Source organism: Monodelphis domestica, chromosome 2 (assembly GCF_027887165.1).
Source record: "Monodelphis domestica isolate mMonDom1 chromosome 2, mMonDom1.pri, whole genome shotgun sequence".
NCBI classification, from domain to species: domain Eukaryota; kingdom Metazoa; phylum Chordata; class Mammalia; order Didelphimorphia; family Didelphidae; genus Monodelphis; species Monodelphis domestica.
In genome coordinates this window covers 164,668,877-164,695,658 of record NC_077228.1, presented here as the reverse complement: position 1 = coordinate 164,695,658, position 26,782 = coordinate 164,668,877, and the positions used below count along the sequence as shown (strand labels likewise).

Below are 26,782 nucleotides of genomic sequence, written 5' to 3'. Positions count from 1 at the left end.
GTCTCACAACCGTACAGGAGTGAGCTGAGGACCACTGCGTTATACACTTTGAGATTCGTCGCAGTGCTTACACCGCTGTGTTGGAGGACTTTGGAGCGCAGCCGCCCAAGTGCCTGGCTGGCCTTTTGGATCCTGGCATTGATCTCGTGGTCTAGGGACCCGTCGTTGGCGATGGTGCTGCCCAGGTACTTGAAAGTGTTGACGTTAGAAAGCTGCGTGCCATTGATTGTAATGCACGGCTGGTTCGTTGGCCTCCCTGGTGCAGGTTGGAACAGCACCTCTGTTTTGCTGAGGCTGATAGTCAGGCCAAACAGTTTTGTTGCGGTGGAGAACCTGTCCACAATGGTTTGAAGATGATTTTCTTGGTGGGCCATGAGAGCACAGTCATCTGCAAAGAGAGCTTCCAGGATGAGTCTCTCTGTTGTCTTTATTTTTGTGGTCAGGCGGCAAAGGTCAAGTAGTGAGCCATCCAGTCGGTATTTGATGTAGACGCCCAGGTCTAGATCCATCACAGCATGTCGTAATACTTGGGTGAAAAATAGGTTGAATAGTACTGGAGCGAGGACACAGCCTTGTTTCACACCATTGGAGATGTTGAAGCGAGCGGAAGTCTCTCCACCAGATAGGACTTTCCCTGTCATGTCGACATGAAAGAGCTGGATCAGTTTGACGAATTTTGCTGGGCAACCGAGCTTGCTAAGGATCACCCACAATGCTTCCCTGTTCACTGTGTCGAACACCTTTGTCAGGTCTATGAAGACAATGTAGAGACTCAGGTTCTGCTCAAGGCATTTTTCCTGCATTTGCCTCACCATGAAGACCATGTCGATGGTGCTGCAATCTGGTCGGAAGCCACATTGTGATTCAGGCAGGTTCTGCTCTGAAACAGATGACAGGAGTCTGTTGAGTATAACATGGGCGCGGATCTTTCCAGCAGTGGAGAGTAGTGAGATGCCTCTATAGTTGTCACAGGCTGCTCATGAGCCTTTGTTCTTGTATAGGGTTACTATGGAGGCATCTCTGAGTTCTGGGGGTATGTCTTCCTCTTCCCATATGCTGATCAGCACTATGTGGAATGCCTGGAGCGCCTTTTCATTTAAGGCCTTGTACACCTTGGTTGGGATCCCATCTTTACCGGATGCCTTGCCTGCACTCATTTGTTTAATGGCTTTTTGGACTTCCTCTTTTCTATATACTACCAACAAAACCCAACAGGAAGAGATAGAAAGAGAAATTCCATTTAAAATAGCTGCAGACTACATAAAATACTACCTGCCAAGACAAACATATGAATACAACTATAAAATTCTTTTTACACAAATAAAGATAGATCTCAGGAAGTGAAGAACATCATATACCACAACTTATTCAATTTCCAATTCTTTGTTACCACAAAAAGAGCTGCTATAACTATTTTTGTACATACAGGTCCTTTTTCTTTCTCTTTGATCTCTTTGGGGAGGCCTAGAAATTGTACTGCTGGGTCTATGAGTATGCATGGTTTTATGGCCCTTTGGATATGGTTCCAAATTGCTCTTCAGAATAGTTGAATCAGTTCACAACTCTACCAATAATGCATTAATGTCCCAGTTTTTCCACTTTCCCTCCAATGTACAACATTCACTTTTGATATTTTTACATTTGCTCTTTCTGTTTATAATGTTACCGTCATCGTGAATATTGTCTCCTTGGCTCAGTTTACTTCACTGTGCCTCAGATTATGTAACTGTTTCCATGTTTCTCTGCATTCAACATATTAGTTTCTTATAACCTAGTTATATCCCAATACATTTATGTATCATAGTACTTGTTTTTATTGCTACATCTAAAGAATTTCCTTTCTTATCTTTCCTGATTATTATTCCTTATCTTTCAAGGATAGGAACACCAATTTCTTTTGTATACTCCACATATCCTAATAGAGAGACAGGGAGATGTTGCTGTGCACAAAAGAAACTACCTTGAATTTTGAGTCTGAAGACCAGTTTTACCATTTTCTAATCATAAGCAACTCAGATTCCTCATCTACAAAATGGAAAGAGCTCCTACTCTCCCTCTCAGTGTTGTAAAATGTGATAACATATAGTATTATATAAAATGCCACTCACTTTATTATAATAGGCATAGAATGCTCAAAAGGCATTGTGGGAATAGTGAATAGAATACTGATGATCTCTGTATCAGACAGGTTAGGGTTCAAGACCTGCCTCTAACAAACACATGGATGAACAAATCATTTTATTTCTTAGTATTTCTGGCATACTTCTAAGACTAAACTGCAGAGAAGGGTCTGATTGCGTTGGTAGAAGGAACCCCATACATTGATGATATCCCAAGAATGGACAAGAAAAAAATGAATGCTTAGGAATTTTTTTAATTGACTGACCAATATGTGGCGTAAATAACTTTTAAGGAAACTTGGGCTTGGGGTAGGGGTTGGGGGTGTGTGAAGCTAAATAGCAGTGATGATTCACTTAAATAATTCAAAAAGTAGTTATTAAGGATCTGCTCTATATGTAGAATATTATACTATGTTCTGTGTAACATATAAAATTTTGATAAAAATACCTTCCCTCATAGAACTTATAATCAAGTAGGGATCTATAATAATAATAATAATATTGGTGATGATGATGATAACACTTTTCTATAGTGTTGTGATACAGTAGACAGAGCCTTGGGCTTGGAGTCAGGAACCTAGATTTCAAGTCCCGTCTCAAATACTTCCTAACTGTAAGAACCTGGACAAATCATTTTACCCTGTTTGCTTTAGTTTCCTCACTTGTAAGATGAGCTGGAAAAGGAAATGGCAAACCACTCCAGTATCTTTGCTAAGAAAACTCCAAATGGGTTCATGAAGACTCAGACATGCCTGAAAGGACTAAACAAAAGGTTTGCAAAGTACTGTTAACATTTCCTATCATCTGATCCACAAACAATCCTGGGAGGTAGAGGTCTTCGTTGTCCTCATTTTACAGATGAAGACACTGAGACAGATAATGATTAAAACAATGATTTGCCCAGGGTCACACAGCTAATAAGTATCTAAGGAAGGATTTGAACTCAAGTCTTTCTGACTTCAATTCTAGCATTCTTAACCTCTTCTTCCTCCTTGTAATATTAGTACTAATAATAGTACTAGTATTACTACTCATAGTACTAATACTTCTACTACTAGTAGTAGTATTTCTAGTAGCACTACTACTACAACAACAGATAGTACCACCATTGCTCCTATCTTATAATTGAAGTAATCAAAATATTATTATTATTATTATATTATAAATACCAAAACAGAATTGGGAAGTGTTGGAACTAGAACAGGAGTTCTAGTTGGGAACCTTGTAATCTTTCCTCTACTTTAGTAACTGTAATAATAACCAATCACCATCATCATCCCTTGCATTCATATTGTGCCTTAAGGTTTACAAGTACTTTACAAATATCTCATTTGATCCTCATGCCAATCTTGTGAGGCAGGTCCTATTATAAAAATAGGGCTATTATTAACTATTTTACAGTGAAGGAAACTGAGGCAGAGAGAATTTTAAGTGACTTGTTTCAAGTCACACAACTAGTAAGTGTCTGAGGTCAAGTTTGTACTCTGGTCTTCCTGACTCTAAATTCAAGATTCCAACTCTGCCACTTCATTGCCTTCTAATGGTACATGAGAAATGCAACAAAGAGCTATGTGAAATCCTGAGATGGAGATGGAGTAGTAGATGAAGGAATTTACTACTGATTAATATTATTTACTAAGGGTACATAATATTAACATTTCACATTTCAAAAAGAACTTTTCTCAGAATAACCCTGTGGGATGGCTAGCATGCACAGTATATCATTATCCCCATTTTATGCATGAAGTAACAACAGAGACTCAGAGAAGTTAAGTTAAGCTGCCCAAGACTGGCAGCTTTTAGGTAGCAGAGTTACATCTAGCACATGAGCTTCCATACTTCAAGTCAAATTTCTTTCATTATGTTGCTTCTCTATGAATTGGGAGAAGGGCAGATGCTAAGGGAATTTCTGGGTATCTTGACAGAAAAGTACATATAAAATTCAAAATTCTATGCCAAGGAGGTTGCTCATCTATTGGGTTTTTTCCCATTCAAAAACTTAAGTAACTTTTTATTTAATTCTCTCATGTTTCCCCCAGGATCTTTATTAGTCCTTCCCACAATCTCCTCCCTGCACCTCAGAAAATATATTCAGATAGGGACAGCTAAGTGACTCAATGGATAGAGAGCCAGACCTGGAGATGGGAGGTTCTGGGTTCAATTCCGGTATCAAGTATTTCCCAGTCGTATGATCCTGGGCAAGTCACTTAACCCTAACTGCCTAGCTCCTACCTCTCTTCTGCCTTGGAACCAATACTTAATATTGATTCTAAGAGAGAAGATAAGAGTTTTTATTTTTTAAAGAAAAGGAATTATCTTGAGGTGTCCTCTCTCCAATACAATTTTTTTTCTCAATCCATTTCCCCCTTCTAGACACTGTTTATCTCTTCTCTCCCCTTCACATTCAAACTTTTTGAGCAAGAAGTTTATTCTCAATGTCTCAGCTTCTTCAATATCTACTCCCTCTTCAAATTCTTGCAAAGTAGTCAGGAAGACCAGAGTTCAAATCTGGCCTTAGACATTTATTAGCTGTGTGACCCTAGGCAAATCACTTAACCCTATTGGCCTCAGTTTCCTCATATGTAAAATGAGCTGGAAAAAGAAATGGGAAACCACTCCAGTACCTTTGCCAGGAAAACTCCAAATGGGATCAGGAAGAATTGGATATTTACTAATCGACTAAATAATAATGATCTAATGTGTTTTACTGGGATGTGGACGCCAAAGGTGGATGAACAGCCCTGAAAGGGGCTCAGCAAGCCCTCACACCAGAAGTACTAGTCCTCCCTGAATGCCTTAATCACTGTAGCTGGGAATCAAGCATAGTATAAAGGCACGTGAAAAGCAGGAGGAAAAGAGTCATGGGTTTGCAGGAAGAAGGAATCACTCTGACCCATCGGAAGAGCAAAAGCATCAGAAGACAACAACAGTAGAGTGCTGCTACTCCTCCAATGAAGTCCTAATAAGATAGGAGAGGGCAGCTAGGTGGTACAATGGATAGAGTACCATATCTGCAGTCAAGAAGGCTTAGCATCTTTCTGAATTAAAATCTCACAGGAGAGATCAGATGTATGACCCTGGAGAAGACACTTAACCCTGTTTGCCTCAGTTTCCTTATCTGTAAAATGAGCTGGAGAAGGAAATCACAAACCCCTCTAGTATCTTTGCCAAGAAAACCCAAAATGGGGTCATGAAGAGTTAAACATGACTGTAACAACTGAAGAACAAAAAAGGCAGAAGAGCTTCAAGTACCAGTTTAGCAATGTGCTTTGCAGCAACTATTTTATTAGGACCAAACTAAGCTTAGAGAGGCTTGTGACCAGAAGGTTGGCTTCTAGGTAATGAATTTTTGTGGTCATGGCAACTCAAGAAGATTTTTAACAAAGGCATGAAGGGCCTGCTGTTTTTGTGGATGGAAAAAGTACCCACGCCTATGAAACAGTGAAGTATTGAAGAAGTAAAATGAAGATGATATATTTGAGCATACATTTTGAGAGTTATTTATTTCTTTTCTTTTCTTTTCAGCAGTAGTGGTAATGATGACTTTTCACTGAGATAATTCCACCATAGTTACAAGAACAATACATCTAGATAAGAAAAGCTGGGTTTAAAATCTAGATCTATTTATTTCCTGGGTAAGACATAGGTAAAATTACAATTTCTTCATCTATAACACGAGGTCAGGTGGACCAGATGAAGAGAAACAGTGGAGTGAAGTGGAGCTCTACTATCTGGGATCTCAGGCAGGTCCCTCAGCCTCAACAGGCCTTAAAGTTTTCTCATTTGTAAAATGAGAAGATTGGGCTAAAGGACCTCAAATGCCCTTTTCTTTTTTATGATTTTTTAAATCCTTACCTTCAGTTTTAGAATCAATAGTGTGTGTACATTCCAAGGCAGAAGAGCAGTAAGGGATAGGCAATAGGGTTAGGTGACTAGGTCTGGCAGTTCTTCATTCTTTGTCTACTGACTGGACCTGAGACCCTGTTCCTTACTGGACTGACGCAAGGTGAGTGAAAAGCTGACTCTTAACTGCTGGTTTTTCTCTGAAGAGACTGATCTCAGGAAAGATGCATCCTCTTGAGAGAGGCTTCCTGGATCCCCAGGGCCTCTGCTACAAGGGTGGACTGGAGGCTCCTCCAGCTAAGAACTAACTCTCTCTGCCCAGGGGCCCAGAGTAAATTACTTAGTGTTTAGGCTAGATATCTTACCTTATCCTCCCTCTGATTTCTTAATTAAATTCCTAGTGACCACACTCTTAAACAAACTAGTCCAACACTTTTTAAAATTAACCCCTTTTCTCCCTTACATTTTAAATAGTCCACTGAGCTGCCTAGCTGTCCCCCAACTAATGTCCTTTTAATTTCCAAATCTATGATCCTAGAAGTTGACAGCCTTCAATAAAGCTCAGATCTATCACCTGACATTCATCTCACCCAGACCTATGCACATACAGAGGAGCCCCTTTCACTCATTTGCTCCCCAGCTCTCCAGAACTCTTAGTCACTGGGTTTCCCTAAAAACAAAAGGATGTCAGAGCCTCCAACATCCTCCAGGGGAGCCTCCGAGGCAGACCCAAGAGCCCTCAACTCCCACTCCTTGAGCCTGGAGCACCCATCAGCTCACTCCTCAATTGGGGTGGGTGGGGGGGGGGGAAGCAGGTATAAATGGAGAAGCCTAGACGGGCCAGAGCACAGCAGGCCAGAGCCAGGGTCATCACCATGACAACCGGCTATCCACACTCCCATTGGGAGAGAAGCAGTGGGCAGTTAGCTTCCCACCATGTCTGAACCTGCCAGATATTCAACCCGAAACTGAGGCAGAACCTGAGCCAAAAGCTGAAGCCAAAGTTAGTTCACCTGCTGCTCAACCTTGACTCTTCTAGCCCAACAGTTCACACTAGCTCTATTTCAATTACTCGAAGCACTTTAGTCTCAGCTCCTTGAATGAATCCTTATTCTCCACCTGCTCAGATGTCTCAGATAGTCCATACTGAATCTGCAAAGTCCCTTGATGATAAGAAAGGAAAGAGAAATTTGAATGACCTAAAGAAGGAAGTGGATTTGGTAAGACCCTCCAGAAAATGGACAGAAGCAACCCTATGACCCTTTAATACCCTCCTCAAGAACTGACCTGACATGACAAAATCCATTCTTTTCCCTGGTACCTTTATCAGCCCTATCTGAAAAAGCAATTTGACCTCTGGCTTAACTTCCTTTCTCTGCTGCCCCTTCAGGATGACCACAAGCTGACTCTGGAGGAGTTAAGCAAAAAGTATACTGTTGACCTCGTAAATGTGAGTTAAGGGGCTTCGGGATGGGAAGAAGAATAAATTCCTCCCATTTCTGGTCTATATGTCCCACCCTCACCCCCATCCTTACACACACTCACACACACACACACACACACACACACGTACAGTTTTTTTTTTTTTTGGTGGTCTTACTGAGTCTGTTCTTCCTTCCCCTGCCTCTATTTTCAAAGGATTAGGGAAGCCCATGTTAGATAGAGCTGTAATCATAATAACACTCCATATTTTATAGTGCTTTACAATTCACAGAAAACTTTTACATCCATTCCCTCAATTGAGCTTTAATAAATTAATAGAACAGGTATTATTATCCATATTTTTTAAAGATTAGCAACATTGTTTTAAGAAAAAATAGGCAATCAGAGTTAGAGAGTAGTAGGTCTTTTGACTGTGTCCAGTATTCCTTTTACCAGCCTGTGATCCTTCCCTTTCCTCCCATTGTGTCTCTTCTTTCTTCATTGCTTCTTCTATCCCACCATCACCCCTTCACCCAGGGGCTCACCAGCAAACAGGCAAAGGAATTCCTGCTCCGGGATGGGCCCAATGCCCTCACCCCACCCCCCACCATTCCTGAGTGGGTCAAGTTCTGTCGTCAACTTTTTGGGGGCTTCTCCATCCTGCTGTGGATCGGTGCAATTCTCTGTTTTTTGGCATATGGCATTCAGAGCTACGTGGAAACGAAAAGTAACAAAGACAATGTGAGCTCAGATACCTGAGTACCTAGTGGATTCTCCCTCTCAGCTTCCACAACCTAACCCCTAAATCTTTCTAGTCTAACTAATGAGTCACCCCTCACCCCACCCCATGGCCTCTGTGTCCCAAATTTGTATCCTTATTCCCCTTCAGAGAACTTTATGACTCAGCTTAATGAGAAAGCATTACCCTTTATTAATCAACTCATCTGATCACCCCAGGACTTTCCAGCTTGTTTTCCTACTTTGGCATGCTAAGGAACCCCTATTTTGCCCCCAAGGACCAGAAAGAGTGTGACCCTCTCTGACTTCTACTCATCCCGTCACCCCCAACCAAACCTATACCCTAGGCTTTTCTCCAAGAACAACTATGTAGCTTTAGCTGAATCTGATTCCTTCTGTTCCATCTCCCATCCCCATTCCCTCCTGGTCTTAAGCCCCTTGTCTGTTATTTCCTCTACATGGTGCCCTAGGAAAACTAGGATTTCATGTCAGGCCCATTGCTAGTCAGTACTATTTGTCTTAGAGACAGGGAGGTTGACAAGGCTGACCTGATCTGCTTTCTCCTACTCTCTAGCTGTTTTTGGGATTGGTGCTGACAGCTGTGGTCGTTATCACTGGCTGTTTCTCCTATTTCCAGGAGGCCAAAAGTTCTATGATCATGGAGTCATTCAAGAACTTGGTGCCAGAGGTAAGGCTTGTTGATAGGGGGACAAGGTATAACCTAACATCTGGAGGATCTTTTGTGGTCTTGGCCAAAGATTAGGTTCCCTGTGGGCTAACTCTTACTGATTTAAGTCAGAGTTAGGGCTGAAGCTCAGGAGTGAGGAGGATGAGAGCTGTTTAGCCAGGCAGTCCTATTACAGATTTAAGAATATCTAGACATAGAACTGACAATAAGTAAGAGTTTCTAGGGAATAAGACTAGAGCTCTTCTTTCATTGGTGATAGACTCGAAAAGAGGCATTTCTGTATTCTTAGCTTCTAGGGTAAGGTTTTACAAATTAGAGAGCAAAGTTTTTTCATCTAACTCTAGTATTAGAGACAGCCAGACTGGTCCCCTTCAGTGGGAACTCCTAAATTGAATGTTGGAATGAGCAAGGAGCTGGGAGATCTTGGGAGGTGTTGAGGGAAAGAGGGAGGATTCAATAAACATTCAGACCTGCTATGTGTAAGCACTTTACTAAATACTGGGCAGGTATTAAATCACATATCTTCAAGGAGCATCCAATTTAATAGAAACATAAGCTATGTAAAGAACACAGAAGAATGTGATAATGCACAGGAGACATCCAAATAGAGAGCTCTGAGGAATTTGAGGAGAGAAAGATTCTCTTCAGCTAGGGGTTTACCTGAGTAGAGCTTTGAAGGAAATAAAGGATTTCAAAAGAGAAGTAAGTGGTGTCAGAATAACAGGAACCCATTCTAGACCCAGGGGATTATATGAACAAAGGTAGGAAGGACTGGAGATGAAGGGGAGAAAAAGTAGCACAGCTTGGTTGACAGGTAAAGGAAGGAATCTGCCAAAAAGTTGGAAAGAAAAATTGGAGGTAAATTATGATGATCTTTGAATGTCAGGATAAAGAGTTTGTTTATTTTGGTAGTGTATGAGACAATATGACTTAAAGAAATAGAGACTTTAAATGAACAGCAGCAAGGTTTAGTCTTTCCCATGAGAAGAAATCATACCCTAATGGTGATGTCCATCCAATGCATGGGTGCAGATACAAGCATTTTATAGATTCTTGACGCAAACCCCCACCCACTCTGTTTGATACCCTTGGTCTGGGGCCAAACTTACAATCTAGACTTGAAAGAAATGTCCTTGAGATGTTATTTAGAAGTCCTAAAAAGGTTTTCCTTCTCTAATGGAATCCCATCCTGAGAAGAACAAGTTAATTCTTTTGTCTCCACACAGTAGATTCTTGGGGGCAGAGTAGTGATATGAACACAGCGGTGTGGTAAGAAGATACAATAATGACAATAACTAGGCTCTTGGAGAGGAATGGAATGTGCCTTATAAAGTATAGGAAGAATTTGTCTGGAGACTAAACTTAAACGGGCTATATAGACATTAAAAGCTTAGAGCTGCTTGAGTTAAAATGGAAAGGGAGAAAAGTACATATTTACATCTGCTAAAGCCCAGAAGTCATCCGGAATGGGCAAGGTAAAATGGAAAGAATCCTAGGTTTTAGAGTCAAATCCCAAATGTGCCCCCTTACTAGCTGTGTAACCCTGAGCAAGTCGCCTAACTTCTCTTAGCTTCCTTTAGTCATCTGTAAAATGACCTTCATAGAATATGATCCCAGAACTAAGCACAGTACTCCATATATGTGGTCTGACCAGGATAAAGTTGGATGAGATAATCACCTTCCTTGCTCTAGATACTGTGCGTCTGTCAATATAGCCTAAGATCAGGGTAGCTTTTTTTGGTTGCTGTCACATTAAATCATATTGAACTTTTATTGTTAAGTCCAATTCTTTGTTGACTCCATGGGCCATCATCACACAACAATATTGTCCAGGGTTTTTGTATTTTTTTTTTTGGCAAAGATACTGGAGTGGTTTGCCATTTCCTTCTCCAGTGAATTGAGGCGACAAAAGCTAAGTGACTTATCCAGAGTCACCCAGCAAGTACGTGAGATTAAGTTTGAGCTCAAGTCCAATCAACCTTTATATTTCTTACCCATTACCAAACTGTTTTGATGATTAGTGATTTGTACTATAGTTTAAGATTGGGTACTTTTAGACCTCTTTCCTTCCCACTTTTTTTTCATTAAATTGAAATTTTTAAAAAATTTATTTAAAATGTAAAATTTTCATTTAAATTCATTAATTCATTAATAATGAATACAAGTGCTCTCTACCCCCTCTCTTCCTGCATTTAAGTCACTGATTAAAATGTTAAGCAGAATAAGACCCAATTCATGGATCAGTTTATCATGTCTTTTATAATCTATTCATACAATTGTCTCTAAATCCACTTAATTATACTATTATCTAGTCCATGTCTCCTTGTTAGCATAAGAAACTGTCAAATGCCTTGCTGAAATTCATGGCATTTCCCAGATTTATTAATCTAATAACCTTATCTAAAATGAAATGAGGCTCATTTGGCATGACCTATTCCCAAAGAATCCATACAGACGTTTAGTGACCATCATGATCTTCCTTTTATAAATGTCCACAATATTTCTTTCTGGATGGGTCTAACTCAACTTTTCTTTCTTCTTCCATCTTTTCTTTCTCCATCATTTTTTCCTTTTCTCTTCCTTCCTCCTTCCTTCCCTCTCTACTTTCTTCCTTTCTTTCTGATTGGATCTGTCCATCTCACCTAGGCTGAAAGTGCAGTGATCACTCAAGAGCCTAATTCTACTCTGGATCTACACATAAGGTTTTGACCATGACCAGTTTGCTTTTCCTTAGATAGTTTGGTGGCCCTACACTCTCCAAGGCAGGAGCCTGGGAAAGGTTGAGAAAAGCTTCATTATATTGGTCTCTGGTTTAGTAAGAATATCTGATTAGGGGGCAGCTGGGTAGTGGATTGAGAGCCAGGCCTAGAGACAGGAGGTAAGGGTTAAAGATAAAAATAAAAAATATATATCTGATTAGCTTGGCACACTGCAGTTCATATCTCCTGACAGCCCAAGAAATCCTCAGCCTTTCCAGAAGCCAGGATTATAGAGAGGTACCACCACATCATTCCAACAGTATATTTTTTTTAAAAAAGCAATATTAGAGAGACAGTTCTTGCCATATTCTAACAATGTCTATTAATTTTTACCCTACTCTAGTAGGTTTCATTTGTCATTTTTTCTGTACATACATTATTTTCTCTTTGTGATTTATCATGCAAAACATTTCCACATTGTTCATTTATGTAAATGAATAATTTTATAAAACCCAAACCCCCAAATATAAACCCAAATAAACAAATGAAATTTTTTAATGCCCACTTGTCATCCCTTCAATAATTCATTCTAGAATTTTGTTAGGAAACTAAAAATCTACCTACCATAAGATCTGAAACTTCTACTGATTCTCTTTTGGGGGGCCAGGGGGGATTATAACAGGCTTATAACTTCTCTCTCATTTCTCATCACTCTTCAGAAATCACTGATAGTAGCTCAGAAATTATATCTGGTCTCTCTATATCTCTTTCTCTCTCTGTCTATCCCTGTTTCTGTCTCTCTCTGTCTCTCTTTTTCTCTGTCTCTCTTTCTGATGTAGTTCATTTGAGCCTGGTACTTCAATCACTGAAGACAGCTACACAGCATTGCTTCACTTAGGTTTCATTTTAACTCTTCATTTACTAGTTCCCACTAACTATTATCCTATACCTTTCCTCATCTTCTCAACTAAACTTGAAAAATCTTTCTATATACTCAATGTCTTTATTTCCTTTTCTTTTACTATTCTGTGAACTTTCTATAATCCAGCTTCCAACTTCTCTCTTCATTTGAACCTGCTTTCCCCAAATTTACCAATGATCTTTTCTATTCCAAATATGATGGCCTTTCCTTAATTCTTGTTCTTCTTGACACCTTTATAGTATTTGACACTTTTAGCTACCTTCTTCTCTGGGGTACTCTTGGATTTTCATAATACTGTTCTCTCTTGATTCTCTTCCTACTTGCATCCTTCTCATTGTCCTTTACTAGATCTTCATTCCTGTCATACCCATTAACTATAGTGGAATTCAGCCTTCTTCTCTTCTCTCTCTGTACTCTCTCAATGACATACCAATTCCAACAGATTCAATGAGTAGATATTTCGATGCAAATGATCTTAAGTTCTATATGTCCATCTCTTGTCTTTCTCTTGAGCTTAAGTCACCAATGGTAACTTCCTCCAGGACATTTCAAAATCAATGTTTCTTGGACATATCCAACACAACGCATCCCACCAGAACTCATTGTCTTTTCCTGAAAACCATTTGAATTTTCCCATTAGTAATCAATAAAGTGCCTTCTAAAACCCTAAAGGTGCCAACCTCAATTTCCTACTCTTCCTCATTACACATATCCCATCCGATACCAAATCTTGTCATTCATATCTCTACAAAATCCTCTTCTCTACACTCATACAGTCACTACTCTTAGTTCAGGTCCTCATCACTTCTTGCCTGAACTATTCCAATAGCCTACTGATTTTATTCTCTCCTTTTAGTCTGTCCCCCTTCCCATCCATTCTTCAAAAAAACTTCCAAAGTTATTTTCCTTAAGCTTATCAACCCTCTATTCAATAAACTACAGTGGCTTCCTATTCCTTCTAGGATTAAATATGAACTCCTCCATTTAGCATTTAAAGCTCCTTACCACCTGACCCCTTCTTACTCTTCTATGTCTTTTATGTTACTCTTCTCTGCTCACTTGATAGCCTAAGTCATAATAAACCACTAGTTTAGAGTCAAGTCATAAAGCATTATTAAGAGTCTACCATGTGCCAGGAACAGTGCTAAATATTTGGGATACAAAAGCAGTTAAAACAAAAACAAAAATAAAAACAAAAACCCAGCTCCTGTTCTCAAGACTTCTGGTAGCAGCCACCCCTGGGGACCTAACATGCCACCAGGTGGTGCCCTGAGGTCAGGCTACTTTGACACAGACCTCTTTCCAACATGGATAGAGTTAGACTTTTCACCTGGATTTCTGCACATATACTACCCAACATCACAGTGCATGCTGAGTTCTTCTTTGGCCCAATCAAGGCTTTAAAAGTAAGAAATCATGAATATATATTCACAGCTCCCAACCCACTGAGATTCTTATCTCCATTCCACCTAGATGGGACCCAAAGGGAAAAATGTAGTAGAGAGTCATACATTTATTAGATGAAATCAGGGCTTTAGAGGATTAAGCTTTGGAGCAGTTGAGTGCCTTTTAGCAATGATAAGCCAAGCCCTTGTGCTGCAGGTAGTAGAGGACCTTTGTAGAGAAGAGGAATTCAACATTTCCCCTCCCTCTCATCATTCCCTTCCATATCAGAGTCATAAATAGGGGAAAGAGAAAGTCTTACCCAACAAAATGGTAAAAGGACCACCATTGCCCTAACTTCTGTAGGGACAATGGAACCTTCCTAGATGAATTCTGGAATCCAAATGATCACTGGAAATTTCCAATATCCTCCTGTATTTCTTATTATAGTTCAAAGCCCCACAAATTTAAACTACAAACTCATTAACTTAGGGTGTGGTTTTCTAGCTCTGAAACTCTCCTGAGCAGTTTCTCAGGCAATTGACTGCTGCCCCAACTTTGTTAACAGTTTATGAGCTGCTTTTTCTAATCTCTAGCAGCCCAGGAGAATGGAAGAAAATGATACACACACACACACACACACACACACACACACACACAGAGTGATAGTACCTCCTGGACAGCCATCATTAGACTAAGAAACTCTCAAACTCATGATTCAAGGATTCAAATGTCTGTGGATCCGTGGTTGTTGACTCATGCCCAAGGAAAAAACAGAGAGGCAACCAGGAATTGGAAGTCTTGTATTAGGCCTACGTAGACAATATGTGTTCCCACTGCCATCTAAATATAATCTGCAATGCCCTTGAGAATGGGAAGAGGAGAGAAAAACCTCTTTTCCCCATTGCTGAAAGTCCAAAATAGGAAAAAAGCATTAGAAGAGCTCCAAAAAGAGAAGTACCCCAAAGCAACAGAACTGCTAGTACTCACTCTTCTTAGATACAACAGAGCAAGTGGCTAATCTCGTTGTTGCTTTTAATTGTTTTCATTTAAGTTTGATTCCTCATGATCCCATTTGGGGTTTTCTTGGCAAAGATACCAGAGTGGAGTAGCTTCTCCTGTTCCAGTTCATTTTACAGTTGAGGAAACTCAGGCAAACATGGTTAAGTGACTTGCCCAGGGTCACATAGCTAACAAGTGTGAGATTTGAGCTCAGGTCAAAACCTCTATCTATTGTGTTACCTAACTGCTTCTTTTCACTCAGTCTCTGATCATCTACAACTCCTAGTCTTGGGATTCAATCTGGAATTGCTTTGTCCCCTCAGTGAGGCACATGTCCTTTGGCAAGGGGCCACAGCACATGTCCATTTCCATGGTTGATGCCACAGACAAGCAGTTCTGGAATTCCCTTCATCATTCCTGCTATACTATTGTTTTAAAAGTTCTTCATCTTATGCTATTTTCTTGAAGTTTCTTTTAAGGTTTCTTCATCTTATCCTGTTTTCTTTTTCTTTTATAAAACCCTTATCTTCCTTCTTAAAAATCAATACATGTATTGGTTCTAAGGCAGAAGAGTAGCAAGGGCTAGGCAATGAGGATTAAGTGACTAACCCAAGGCCATTCAACTGGGAAGTGTCTGAGACCAGAGTGAACTGGGGACCTCCAGTCTCCAGGCCTGGCTCTCAATCCACTGAGACACCTAGTTGCACCCCTTATCTTGTTGTCTTGAAGTTTGGGGGTTTTTTTCAGGTCTGCTAAACTATTAACCTACTTCCATTTTTTCTTCTTCCCACTTATGAAACTTCTTCCTCCTATTTTTCTGTTTCTCTGCTGCAGTGCGATTTCTAGATTTTATCATGATCTTTGAAGAATTCAGATAAATGGAATAGTTGCAAGGGATTGCAGAAGACAAATATCCTGCATTTCAAAAAGGGGATGAACTATATAGATTACAAGCTATCTGTTGACTCCTGATAAATTCTAGGATAAGATTAGTAAAGGGCTATTTTCTAAGCTCTTGAAAGAGAAAAAATGATAATAAGCATGGGTCCATTAATAATAAGTCCACTCTGCTTTATCACTGAAGGTGTTCAATTAGAGGCTAGATTACTATCTATTAAGGAAGCTACAAAGAACATTCCTGGTCAGGAAATTAGACTAGATAACTTCCAACAACCCTAGTAACTAATGAGATTCCATGACAGACTAATCTCATCAACTTATTAGACCGAATTAGTAAACTAGTAAAATGGGACTGCAATGCAATGGACAAAGACTCTGTCATTACTAAAAAGGCAGGTGGATCAAGCAGGTTTTGATCTGGTTTAATAACAGGGTACAAAGAGCAGTGACCAAAGAATTGATGTCAAACTAGAGAGTAGAGTCTCTAATGGATTTTGTCAAGGCTTTGATCTTGAAATTGTCCTATTTAACATTTTTTTACAATGAATTGAGTGAAGGCATAGTTGACTATCTAAACTGTAAATGACAAAAATGTATATGAATTATACATTTACATACATATATGTAAATTGTATTATACACACACATATGTAAGTACGTAATGAATTCTTGAATAAAAGAATTCAGGTTCAAAAAGATCTTGACAGGATGGATTAAGTAAACTGAAGCTAACAAAATAAGATACAATAGGCAAAAATGTAAAGTCCTAAACATGGAGACCAAAAATCAATTGTATAAGTACCAAATGCAGGGAGGTATCTCAGAAACAGATCATATGAAAAATACACCTGTGATTCAGGACTATGAATTCACTATGGGACAGAAATGAGATGTGGCAGTCCAAAAAACCAATGTAATCTTAGGCTCCTATAGTATTATTGTATGCTCTAAGCACACATCATGGAGTGACAAGCAAAACAGTATCTAAAGGAGTGTAACCAGGAGAGCAAAGGTGATAAGGTTAAAATGATAATATGAAAATTATTTTGTTGCTCTAAGCCTCAAATGAGATAATAATACATATACATTGCTTTACAAATCTTAAAGCATCCTACAAATAGCATTATTATTCAAGCATTGAGTGCTCCTCCCTCCCAGGCCTTTGGTTAGAAGCTAGGGATGCAAGACAAAAATGAAATATTCCTTGTCCCAAAATGCCCCCCAAATGAGCATGAATTCTACAGGAGGGAAATAGTATAGACATGGCTAAGGAAATAGCTATATCTACACAGTAAAGTCAACGTAATTTGGGGTGGGGAGTGAAGAGATGAAAATTGGTTGATTGGAAAGACTTCTTATAGAGTTAAGCCTTTAAGGGAGATAGAAATTCCAGGAGGTGGAGGGGTAAAAAGAAAGAGCATTTCTGGCACAGGGCACAGGCTATGTAAAGATTCAGAGAGAAGACAAACAATGTAGAACATGAACAGTAAGTAGGTCAGTTTGTCTGTAATGTAGAATATATGAGGGGATTTATGAAACAGTTTGTGAAATCAATCTATAGAGATAGAGTTGGAACCAGATGGTGAGGGGTTTTTGAATATCAAGAAGTCCATATTTTATCTTAGTGGTGAAAGGGAGCCACAGAAGTTTCTTGAACAGGAGAGTCACATAATTAGACTCTGAATCAAAGAAGATATGGTCCATCCTTCCTGCCTCAGCCTTTCAATCTAGTTACAGGGTTGAAAACAAAGGCATTTAGGTCTTCCAATGATTAAGGGGGAAACCTCCAAACAGAAACCTCACCACAGACATCCATAACAAAGAACCCCTCCCCAACATCAACAAAAAAATTATCTCAGTTTCTCCCAGCAGAGAGAAATCCTCAAAAGTGAAACCAAGCAGTCCAGATACCCCTGAAACAGATCTCTTTTAAAAGAATCTTCCTCAGCTAACAAATAGAAGTCGTACCTTCCCTTTCAAAGTCAGAGCCAGCTCAGAACATTTATGGAAGCACAGTCTAGGGAAGAGTGTTATTCTGCAGTAGAGAAGTAAGAGAAGTAAGAGAAGTTATTCTGCAGTAGCTTGTCCCAATCACCCAGGATAGAGGGCAAAGGCAACTGGTCAGAGGTCTCTTGATCTAACCACAGTGATGCTTAGATGCTGAAGTAAGTCCTGATGGGCTTTTAGCATCAACAAATCTGAGTTCCTTCTTCCACTTTAGATCTTTAAGTCCAGCCTGGCTGTCCTGTATGATAACAGAGGAAGTATCTGGGAGTGGCCCTGGAAATCCATATACATAGGAATGAGAATAGACATTGAGGGAAATGAGATAGTAAGAGAAAAGAGATTATGCCTAATTTAGGGTGCCTGGATTCTAGGAATTCAAGGAGTAAGAAATGGAGAAATTAGCTGGAGGAACATGTTAGCTATAGGCAGGAGAAATCTGAGTAGAAAGAGACGGTTAATGGGAAAGTTTGGGGAAGCAAGCAGCCCCAAAGCTATCTTTAGCATGTCTCTTGACAGTCAAAAGCTACATACATACATAGGTGAAAAGGTTCTGCTTCGGTTTTCTATTGGCAATTTACTATTGGGGAAGGGAATTGGATGAAAGTTTCCATAGTCTAGTCCCATACAGATAAAGTTCTACAGAGGCAACCCAGTCACTGGAAAAAACCTTGATGATAACCTCCAATCACCTCTCTATAGCAAGCTGTTGTGATACGAGATGGAAAGAGGATGCAGATCAATGTAAATGAAGTGGTTTTGGGAGACCTGGTAGAGGTGAAGGGTGGAGACCGAATCCCTGCCGATCTCCGGGTCATCTCTGCCCAAGGATGTAAGGTGAGTCTGCAGGCTTAAGAGGTACTAGCTGAACTATCTTCCTTGGGACAGAGTTGGGAATTGGAGGGGTTGGGGAGGAAACAAAACTAAAGACACTAGAAGTCTGATATTGTTTATAGACCCAGAAAAGAAACACATGATCTTGGCCCTCAAACCCCAAGAAGATCATGAAAGAGGACAGTCCTGGGGATAGAGGGTGGTAGTGTTTGTGTCTCTAAGTCTGTGCCTATCCATCTGTGTGTCTCCGTAGCTATGCATTAGGACTTTGTGACCTCTTTAGTAGTCTTTAAACTCAAGCTCCATCTCTAGATCATCTGTTGGGTTTGTCAGAGTAGGGATCCTTTTTGCATGTGGGTTGGGCTCAATAGTTGCTGCCATCCCTTCCAATTCTTAAAATCGATGATTCTGTGACTATGTAAGAATGTGTCCTGTTCATGATAGAATGTTTATGGATTTCTGTGTGTATTTGGTTCCTAAAGTTCTCCTTTGTAAAACTATTTTGTGTGTATGTGCATATACACACACATATATACATTCTGTGTGTGTATGTATATATACACACATGTGATCTATAAACCTATCAGTTCTGACGGAAAAAAACAGCACTTGAGCTTGCAACAGTTGGATAATAAGTTCATACAAGTTGGAATCAAAGTCTCTCAAAATGGCAGATGAGCTGGACTTTGAAAAGAGGAACTCGGGGGCATCAGCAATATTTCCCATGAAGCTCTGCCTTGCACAAGAATGGCTTTGCAATGCTCCAAGGCCACCCCTGTAAGAAAGCTGAGATGTCTTTTTCTCCTCAGTACCTAATATTCGGTAGATGTTTGGAAAACACTTACTGGTCGTTTCATGTGTCTGATTTCATGTTTGCCCATCTGTTGTTCTCTTTTTCTTTTCTACTCTAGGTGGATAATTCATCTCTGACTGGCGAGTCAGAGCCACAAAGCCGGTCTCCTGATTACACTGACCCAAATCCCCTGGAAACCCGGAACATCTGCTTCTTCTCTACCAACTGTGTGGAAGGTGAAGTTTGTAGTTCAACTAGCTTAATCCAACTGAGATTAAGAGTCACCATTAGGAGTAATGAAATTCTCATCTGCTCACTAATTAGCAGAGCAGGAAAGACAGGCAAGAAGGAAATGGTTTGGATTCCATTTCAGTCACTTTTCAGCAGATCATTTCAACACCTCCCAGAATTTCTGACCCAGAAAGGAAATTCTCTCCTTGTGAGGTAAAGTGGGACCTGGGGTAGTAAGGAGAAAATTTGATGTGCCTGGCAAACAGAAAGGACACTGATAACCCACAGTTCATCCAGAAGAGAGCAGCAAAGATAGTGAGGGGGGATGAAGAACATATCATATGAGAATCAGCCAAATGACCTGGGGATGTTTAGCCTGAAGAAAAGACTTAGGCTACACATGAGACCTGTCCTGTGGAAGACTTGTTCATTTCAGCTCTAGAGAAAGAATTAAGGGCAATGTGGGGAAAGCAGATTTTGGTTTAATAGATGAAAAAACTCACTAATGATTAGAGCTGTCCAAAATCAGAATAGATACCTTTGGAGATAGGATAAGAGACCTATCTTTCACTAAAGATTTTCCTAAGAGTCTAGATGATCATTAAAATGAAATTCCTATTCAGGTATTGTTTATAGATTATATGGGGCTTCTGAGGTCCTGTCTATGGATGCTCATCAGACCTCAGTCTTGATTTGAAAGCTACAGAAAAAAAAAAGGAGAAATTGAAACATGTAAGAAGCAAATTGCAGGGGACAGCAGTGGATTGAGAGCCAGGCCTAGCGATGGGAGGTCCTAGGTTCAAATCTGGCCTCAGACACTTCCTAGTTGTGTGACCCTGGGCAAGTCACTTAACCCCCCCCCCCCTTGTCTAGTCCTATTCACTTTTCTGCCTTAGAACCAATACACAATATTGCTTCAGAAGATATATTGATTCAGAATATTGGACAGAAGATATGGGTTAAAAAAAAAAAGAAGCAAATTGCAGGGTACTGTAAAGAATATTGGCCTTGGAGGCATAAAAGACTGGATTCAATTCTCAGCTCTACTATTTATTAGTGTGACTCTTGGCAAGTTGTTTCACCACAGTTTTCACCTGTAAAATGGGGACAATAATATCTGCACTACCTGTCACTCTTACAGGGTTGTGGTGAGGAAAGCCTTTGAAAACCTTAAAGCATTATAAAAATGCTATTATTATGACAATTAGTACAGTGAGAGTTCCAGAGAGTTCCTGATCTCTCAATTCAGATGGTCAGGTAGCCAATCTTCCCATCAATAATGATCCTTCTCCCCTCTGACCTTACAAGTGTTTTTATTTGAAGCTAGCTTCTCACCTATTATTTTTAATGTCATAGTGTATATATTTGTGTAAGTACTGGTAAAAGAGAAAGGAAGAAGCTAATTAAAGACAAAAACATGAATTCTTGTGCTGACCATTAGAATGCAAAAGGCTCCAAGTGTCTTAGGATGCTTGAAGATAAGGTTCTAGAGTAAAGATAAGAAAGGTATTTGGCCTTACACTACTACCAGAAAGAAGACTGCATGGCTCCATTTCTAGATATTTTGAAAAATATTCAGCAACCAAGGGAAAAAGAAGAGTAAATGGATTTATAGTTTGGCATTTAAAAAAAAAAAGACTCAACTAATCTAAACAATTAGATAACAAAACATTGGTCTGAAGGGATTATGAAATGTACTATCAAACCTTTTAGAATAGGAGAGACCCCATCTGTCACACCTGATGAAACAGTCCAAAGGCTAGATGCCTAATAAGTTTATATAGTACTTTATAGTTTGCAAAATGCTTTACATAGACGGCCTCATTCTAATCTCACAACCACCCTATGAGGTAGATATTACTATCCCCAATTACTAGATAAGGAAATGAGGGTTCCAAGAGTAATTGACCTGCCTATGATAGCTTAGCTAGTAAAGAGTCTCAAGAAGTTAAATTCTTCCAAGATTTCCTGATTCCAAGGCTGGTACTTTAAACACAAAACCACACCACCTCTCCAAATGAGAAAGAGCCACAAAGGGACAAGAGTCTCTGGTTCACTTTTGGATACTATCTATTTCCTCTGAACAGGTCAAAAGCCCTCCCCATAGTAAGAAAAGAGAACATTCAGTAATCATCCTTCTCACTCTATCCACAGGAACAGCCAGAGGCATTGTGATTTGCACTGGAGACCACACAGTGATGGGCCGCATTGCCTCACTGACCTCTGGTTTGGAAGCCGGCCAGACACCCATTGCTGCTGAGATTGAGCACTTTATCCACCTGATCACGGGGGTGGCTATATTTCTGGGCATCACCTTCTTCCTGCTCTCCCTCTTCCTGGGTTACACCTGGCTGCAGGCTGTCATCTTCCTCATCGGCATTATTGTGGCCAACGTGCCTGAGGGGCTACTGGCCACTGTCACTGTGAGTAGGCAAGGGTAAAAGTTGGGGGTGGTTAGAGGAAGCTTCAGGCAGAGTGGGGTCTTCATCCCCTACTTCTAGGACATTCCACACAACATTGTACTAACCGATATCTGTTTTCAAACGCCTCTGCTTCGTATTCCATGTTCTACCTATGAGACTATGGATAAATCGCTTCCATTCTCTAGACCTCCAGGTTTTCCTTATTTGTAAAATGAGGGCATTAAACTAGATGATTTCTAAGATCCTGACTAGCTAGGAATAGTTAACAGAAATTATTTTGCTCTCAACATTGTACTCATGCCTGCTCCATCCACCTCCTACCCTGCCATGACCTTCTAGTTCCCAATGTCTTCCCTTCCATGAGATATAATATGGTGTAAAGAAGAAAGGTTAGGTGAAAAAATCAGAACTGGCTTCTCATCGCAGGTCAGAGGCTAACTATTACACTGAATAAGTCATTTAACCTCTCTTGGTCTCAGGTTATTCAGAAAATTTGAATTTTAGCGCTCAGGAACCTTAGAAAGAGATCTTCATCATGTAGTCTAACTTCTTACTCACGAAAGAAATCTTTTTCTCTGTCCAGATTCTACTGTTTCACTCAATTCAATAAGCATTTATTAAAAAGGCAGCTAGACAGCTCAATGGATAGAAAGGCAATCCTGGAGATGAGAGGTCCTGGATTCAAATCTGGCCTCAGATATTTCCTAACTGTGTGCCTACTGCTTAGCCCTTATTGCTCTTCTGTTTTGGAATCAATACATAGTATCCATTCTAAATCAGAAGGTAAGGGTCTTTTTAAGGCATTTATTAAGCACGTATCATTTGTCAGGATATGTAGCAGGTGCAAATGCAAGTTCTTGTCCTCTAGAAATTTACATTCTACTTGTAGGAAATAACATGTTTAAAGATAAGTAACTATAAATATAAATTATGCTACCATTTATTAATAACTGAAAGATAACGAGAGGCTTCCCATAGGAGTTAGTACTTGAAATAAACCTTTAAAAGAGCAAGGGATTCCAAGAGACAGATCAGAAAAGGAAGAGCATTCCAAACATTGGAGGCAGCTTGTACAAAGGTAGAATGGAGAGAGGGTGAGAGGGTGGGGGCAGAATGTCATCTGACAGGAAAACAAGTAGGTCAGTTTAACTGGAATACAGTATGTGTGAGTAGATATGAAATCAGCTGAGCTAGACAAAGAAGGGCTTAAAAGCCTAAGTTGATGGTTTATCCGAGAGACCGTAGAAAATGGCTTGAACAGGGCAGTGATGTGATCAGACTTGTGCTTTCAGAACGTAAATATGGCAGCCTTGGGGAGGATGAATTGGAGTGAGGAGAGTCTTGGGGCAAGAAGACAAAGTAGGAGTTTATTGCTATAATACAGATGAGAATTTGAACGGAGTGGTAAGCAAATGAGGAGAAAGAAGGAGGCAGATACAAAAAAATATTATGTCTGTAGATAAGACCACACATGAGATGAAGAAAAAAATAGATAGTTGAGAACAATGCCAAGGTTGCAAACTACAGTGCCTGTAAGATGGTGATACTCTCAACAGAAATCGGGGAGTTAGGAGGAAGGGTGAAATCCCATTATCTGAACAAATTTTCCCATCATTCTGTCTCTCTTAATGCCTTATTCCCCTACATCCTCACCTAACCTCAACCACCTCAGTTGCTCAGTTCTTTACCAAACCATCACCTCTGACTTGACATCACTTTCCTTCCTTCCTTCCCAATCTTGACTTTATAATAACATGTTCAACTATACACTGTCCTCAAATCCCTCAGCTCCTTGTTCTGCCGATCCTGTCCTGCTAAATCCCAGTCTTGAATTATTCCTACCATATGCATTCTCCATTCACAGTCCCATGCTGCTGAATGGAGCTAGAGGAAATTAGGCAATTGCAGTGCCTGAGTTCCCTGCAAATTTTTGTTATCTAGCCTCATAGGGCCCCCCACTACAGTAAAGTAAACCTTCTACTTTTCTCTTATTGATTTTCTATTGCACTTCCCACAAGAACTGTTCTAAACAGTCCCTCTTCCTCTCAAGCCTCCTGCACTAACCCTTCACATCACCCTCTCATATGAGAACTTTGCCTGATACTTTACTGAGAACAAAGAGAAAACAGAAAAAATTTGCAGCAAACTTCTTACATCTCAAAAAACCTTAACATTTCTCATTATCATTTCTCTTACTTCAGTCTCAAATAAAGAGGTGGGCCTTCTCCCCAAGGCCAAACCCTCAACCTGTACCTTTGATCCCAACCCCTCCTAACCTAAACTCAAACCCATACCCAAACCTAGCATATTATTCTCGCAATCATCCCCTGCGTCTCTTATCTTCAATCTCTTCCCTATCTTGGTTCCTTCCAACCTGCCTGTAAATATACACAACTCACTTACTAACTTGGAAAAAAATTTCACTTAATCCCACTGATCACTCAAGCTACATTCTACGTCAAGTGACAATCTATATATTCCTACCTATATTTCTCAGCCAACTCTTGGGAAAAGCTTTCAACACTTAATTCCTTCATTTCTTCCCCTTCCTCAGCCTTTCATAATCAGCCTTCCATTCTCATTTAGCTGACAGTGCTCTCCTTAAAAATTATCAGTGATCTCTTGCTAAATTGATGAACTTTTCTCATTCTTCATCTTTTTTATCTCTTTTCAGTTTCTGACACTTGTCAACAACCCACACCTCCTGAATGCTTTCTTCTTTTTGCTCTGGTGGCCTTGTTGCCACTTGGCCGTCTTCCTCTTTAACCAACTATTTCACATTCTCTTTCCTTTGCTTGATCATCATCTTCCTCCAAGACCTTAAGAATAGGAGTTCCACTATGCCCAAAGGGCGACAAAAGAATGTCTACCCTTTGATCCAGCCATAGCACTGCTGGGTCTGTACCCCAAAGAGATAATGGACAAAAAGACTTGTACAAAAATATTCATAGCTGCGCTCTTTGTGGTGGCCAAAAACTGGAAAAACGAGGGGATGCCCTTCAATTGGGGAATGGCTGAGCAAATTGTGGTATATGTTGGTGATGGAATACTATTGTGCTAAAAGGAATAATAAAGTGGAGGAGTTCCATGGAGACTGGAACAACCTCCAAGAAGTGATGCAGAGCGAGAGGAGCAGAACCAGGAGAACATTGTACACAGAGACTAATACACTGTGGTATAATCGAACGTAATGGACTTCTCCATTAGTGGCGGTGTAATGTCCCTGAACAACTTGCAGGGATCCAGGAGAAAAAAACACTATTCATAAGCAAAGGATAAACTATGGGAGTGGAAACACTGAGGAAAAGCAACTGCCTGAATACAGCGGTTGAGGGGACATGACAGAGGAGAGACTCTAAATGAACACTCTAATGCAAATATTATCAACAAAGCAATGGGTTCAAATCAAGAAAACATGTAATGCCCAGTGGATTTACGCGTTGGCTATGGGGGTTGGGGGGGAGGACAAGAAAATGATCTATGTCTTTAATGAATAATGCTTGGAAATGATCAAATAAAATAAAAAAAAAAAGAATAGGAGTTCCACACGATTCCCTCCCCAGTCCCCTCTTGGTAGCCTAATCAGCTTTCATGGATTTAATTACCATCTTTATACAGATGACTCACATATGTAGCCCTAGTCATTCTTTTAAGCTTCATTGCCACATCAACTATCTGTTAGACATTTCTTTTTTTTTTAAACTCTTAACTTCTGTCTTAGAATCAATACTAAATATTGGTTCTGAGCCAGAAGGGTGGTAAGGGCTAGGCAACTGGGATTAAGTGCCTTGCTCAGGGTCACACAATGAGGAAGTGTCTGAGGCCAGATTTAAATCCAGGATCCCCCATCTCCAGGACTGGCTCTCAATCCACTGAGTCACTCAGCTGTCCGGGTAAGACAAACTAGAAATTCCATAGACATCTCAAACTCAACATGTCTAAGACAGAATTCATTATGTTTTTCTCAAAGTCAATCCTATTTCTTTCGGTAGCATTAACATCCTTCTACACCTAAGGTATCTCAATTTCAGGATCACTCTTGCCTCCTCACTATCTTTGATCCCTCCTATCCAATGAGTTGCCAAATCCTATCTGGTCTTCCAATAACCAATCTCTAACATCTGTCCCCTTTTCTTCACTAACACAGCCACTATAATTCAGGGGCTCAGCATTTCTCCTGCAGACACTCATATCCTCAATTCTAAGCAATTGTAATATTTTATAAATGATCCATAGGGCATGACCAAGTTTCTTCAACCAATTACTGTTCAATGTTACTCCAGGTTAATCAATGGCTTTCAAAGATATTTTAATTGATCAAGAACTTTTTTGCATTTAGGATAAATCTTATGGTTGACTGATTCAATAGAGAATCACCTGGTGAAGATATCAAAGTATAGCATCTTAACACATGCTTTAAGTGGAGTATAATAATTGACCAACTGATTAACTGACTCTCATCCTTAGTTATATATTTTGCATAGACTATATATGTATATGTAGTCTCACACAATAGAATGTAAGCTCCTTGAGGGCTAGACCTGTTTTGCTTTTATCTATGTATTTCAGGTGCTTAATAAATGTTTATTGATTAATTTGAGTTTATCTGAAAAGGTATCAATAAGGTCCAAGGTTTTTGTCCATACCGTTAGCATCTTTATATCTTTCAGATACTTTTGGAATTGATTCCAACCCAGATCTTCTCTGCATATTTTTGCTCTCTTTCATGCCACTTTTCCTTCTTCTATAGGACTCTCTTAAACTGAGAAGTTATAGTCAA

At 39.8% G+C, this 26,782-nt stretch overlaps 1 protein-coding gene across 6 annotated transcripts in view; it reads left to right on the top strand.

The window, feature by feature from the left end:
* Positions 1 to 5,983: 5,983 nt before the first annotated feature.
* Positions 5,984 to 26,782, top strand: part of LOC100029754 (sodium/potassium-transporting ATPase subunit alpha-4) — a 71,188-nt gene continuing 50,389 nt past the window's right edge. The window contains exons 1-8 of one of the 6 annotated variants that reach the window (XM_056816161.1): positions 5,984 to 6,126; positions 7,091 to 7,183; positions 7,354 to 7,413; positions 7,923 to 8,126; positions 8,698 to 8,811; positions 18,424 to 18,558; positions 19,467 to 19,584; positions 21,734 to 22,002. In XM_056816161.1, coding sequence (XP_056672139.1) covers positions 7,091 to 7,183; positions 7,354 to 7,413; positions 7,923 to 8,126; positions 8,698 to 8,811; positions 18,424 to 18,558; positions 19,467 to 19,584; positions 21,734 to 22,002 — 993 coding nt within the window. In that variant the 5' untranslated portion in view covers positions 5,984 to 6,126. Of the gene's footprint in view, positions 6,127 to 6,842; positions 7,184 to 7,353; positions 7,414 to 7,922; positions 8,127 to 8,697; positions 8,812 to 18,423; positions 18,559 to 19,466; positions 19,585 to 21,733; positions 22,003 to 26,782 lie in introns of those variants that run through there. The other 5 variants (XM_056816162.1, XM_056816164.1, XM_056816160.1 and 2 more) reach the window with 5 other exon arrangements.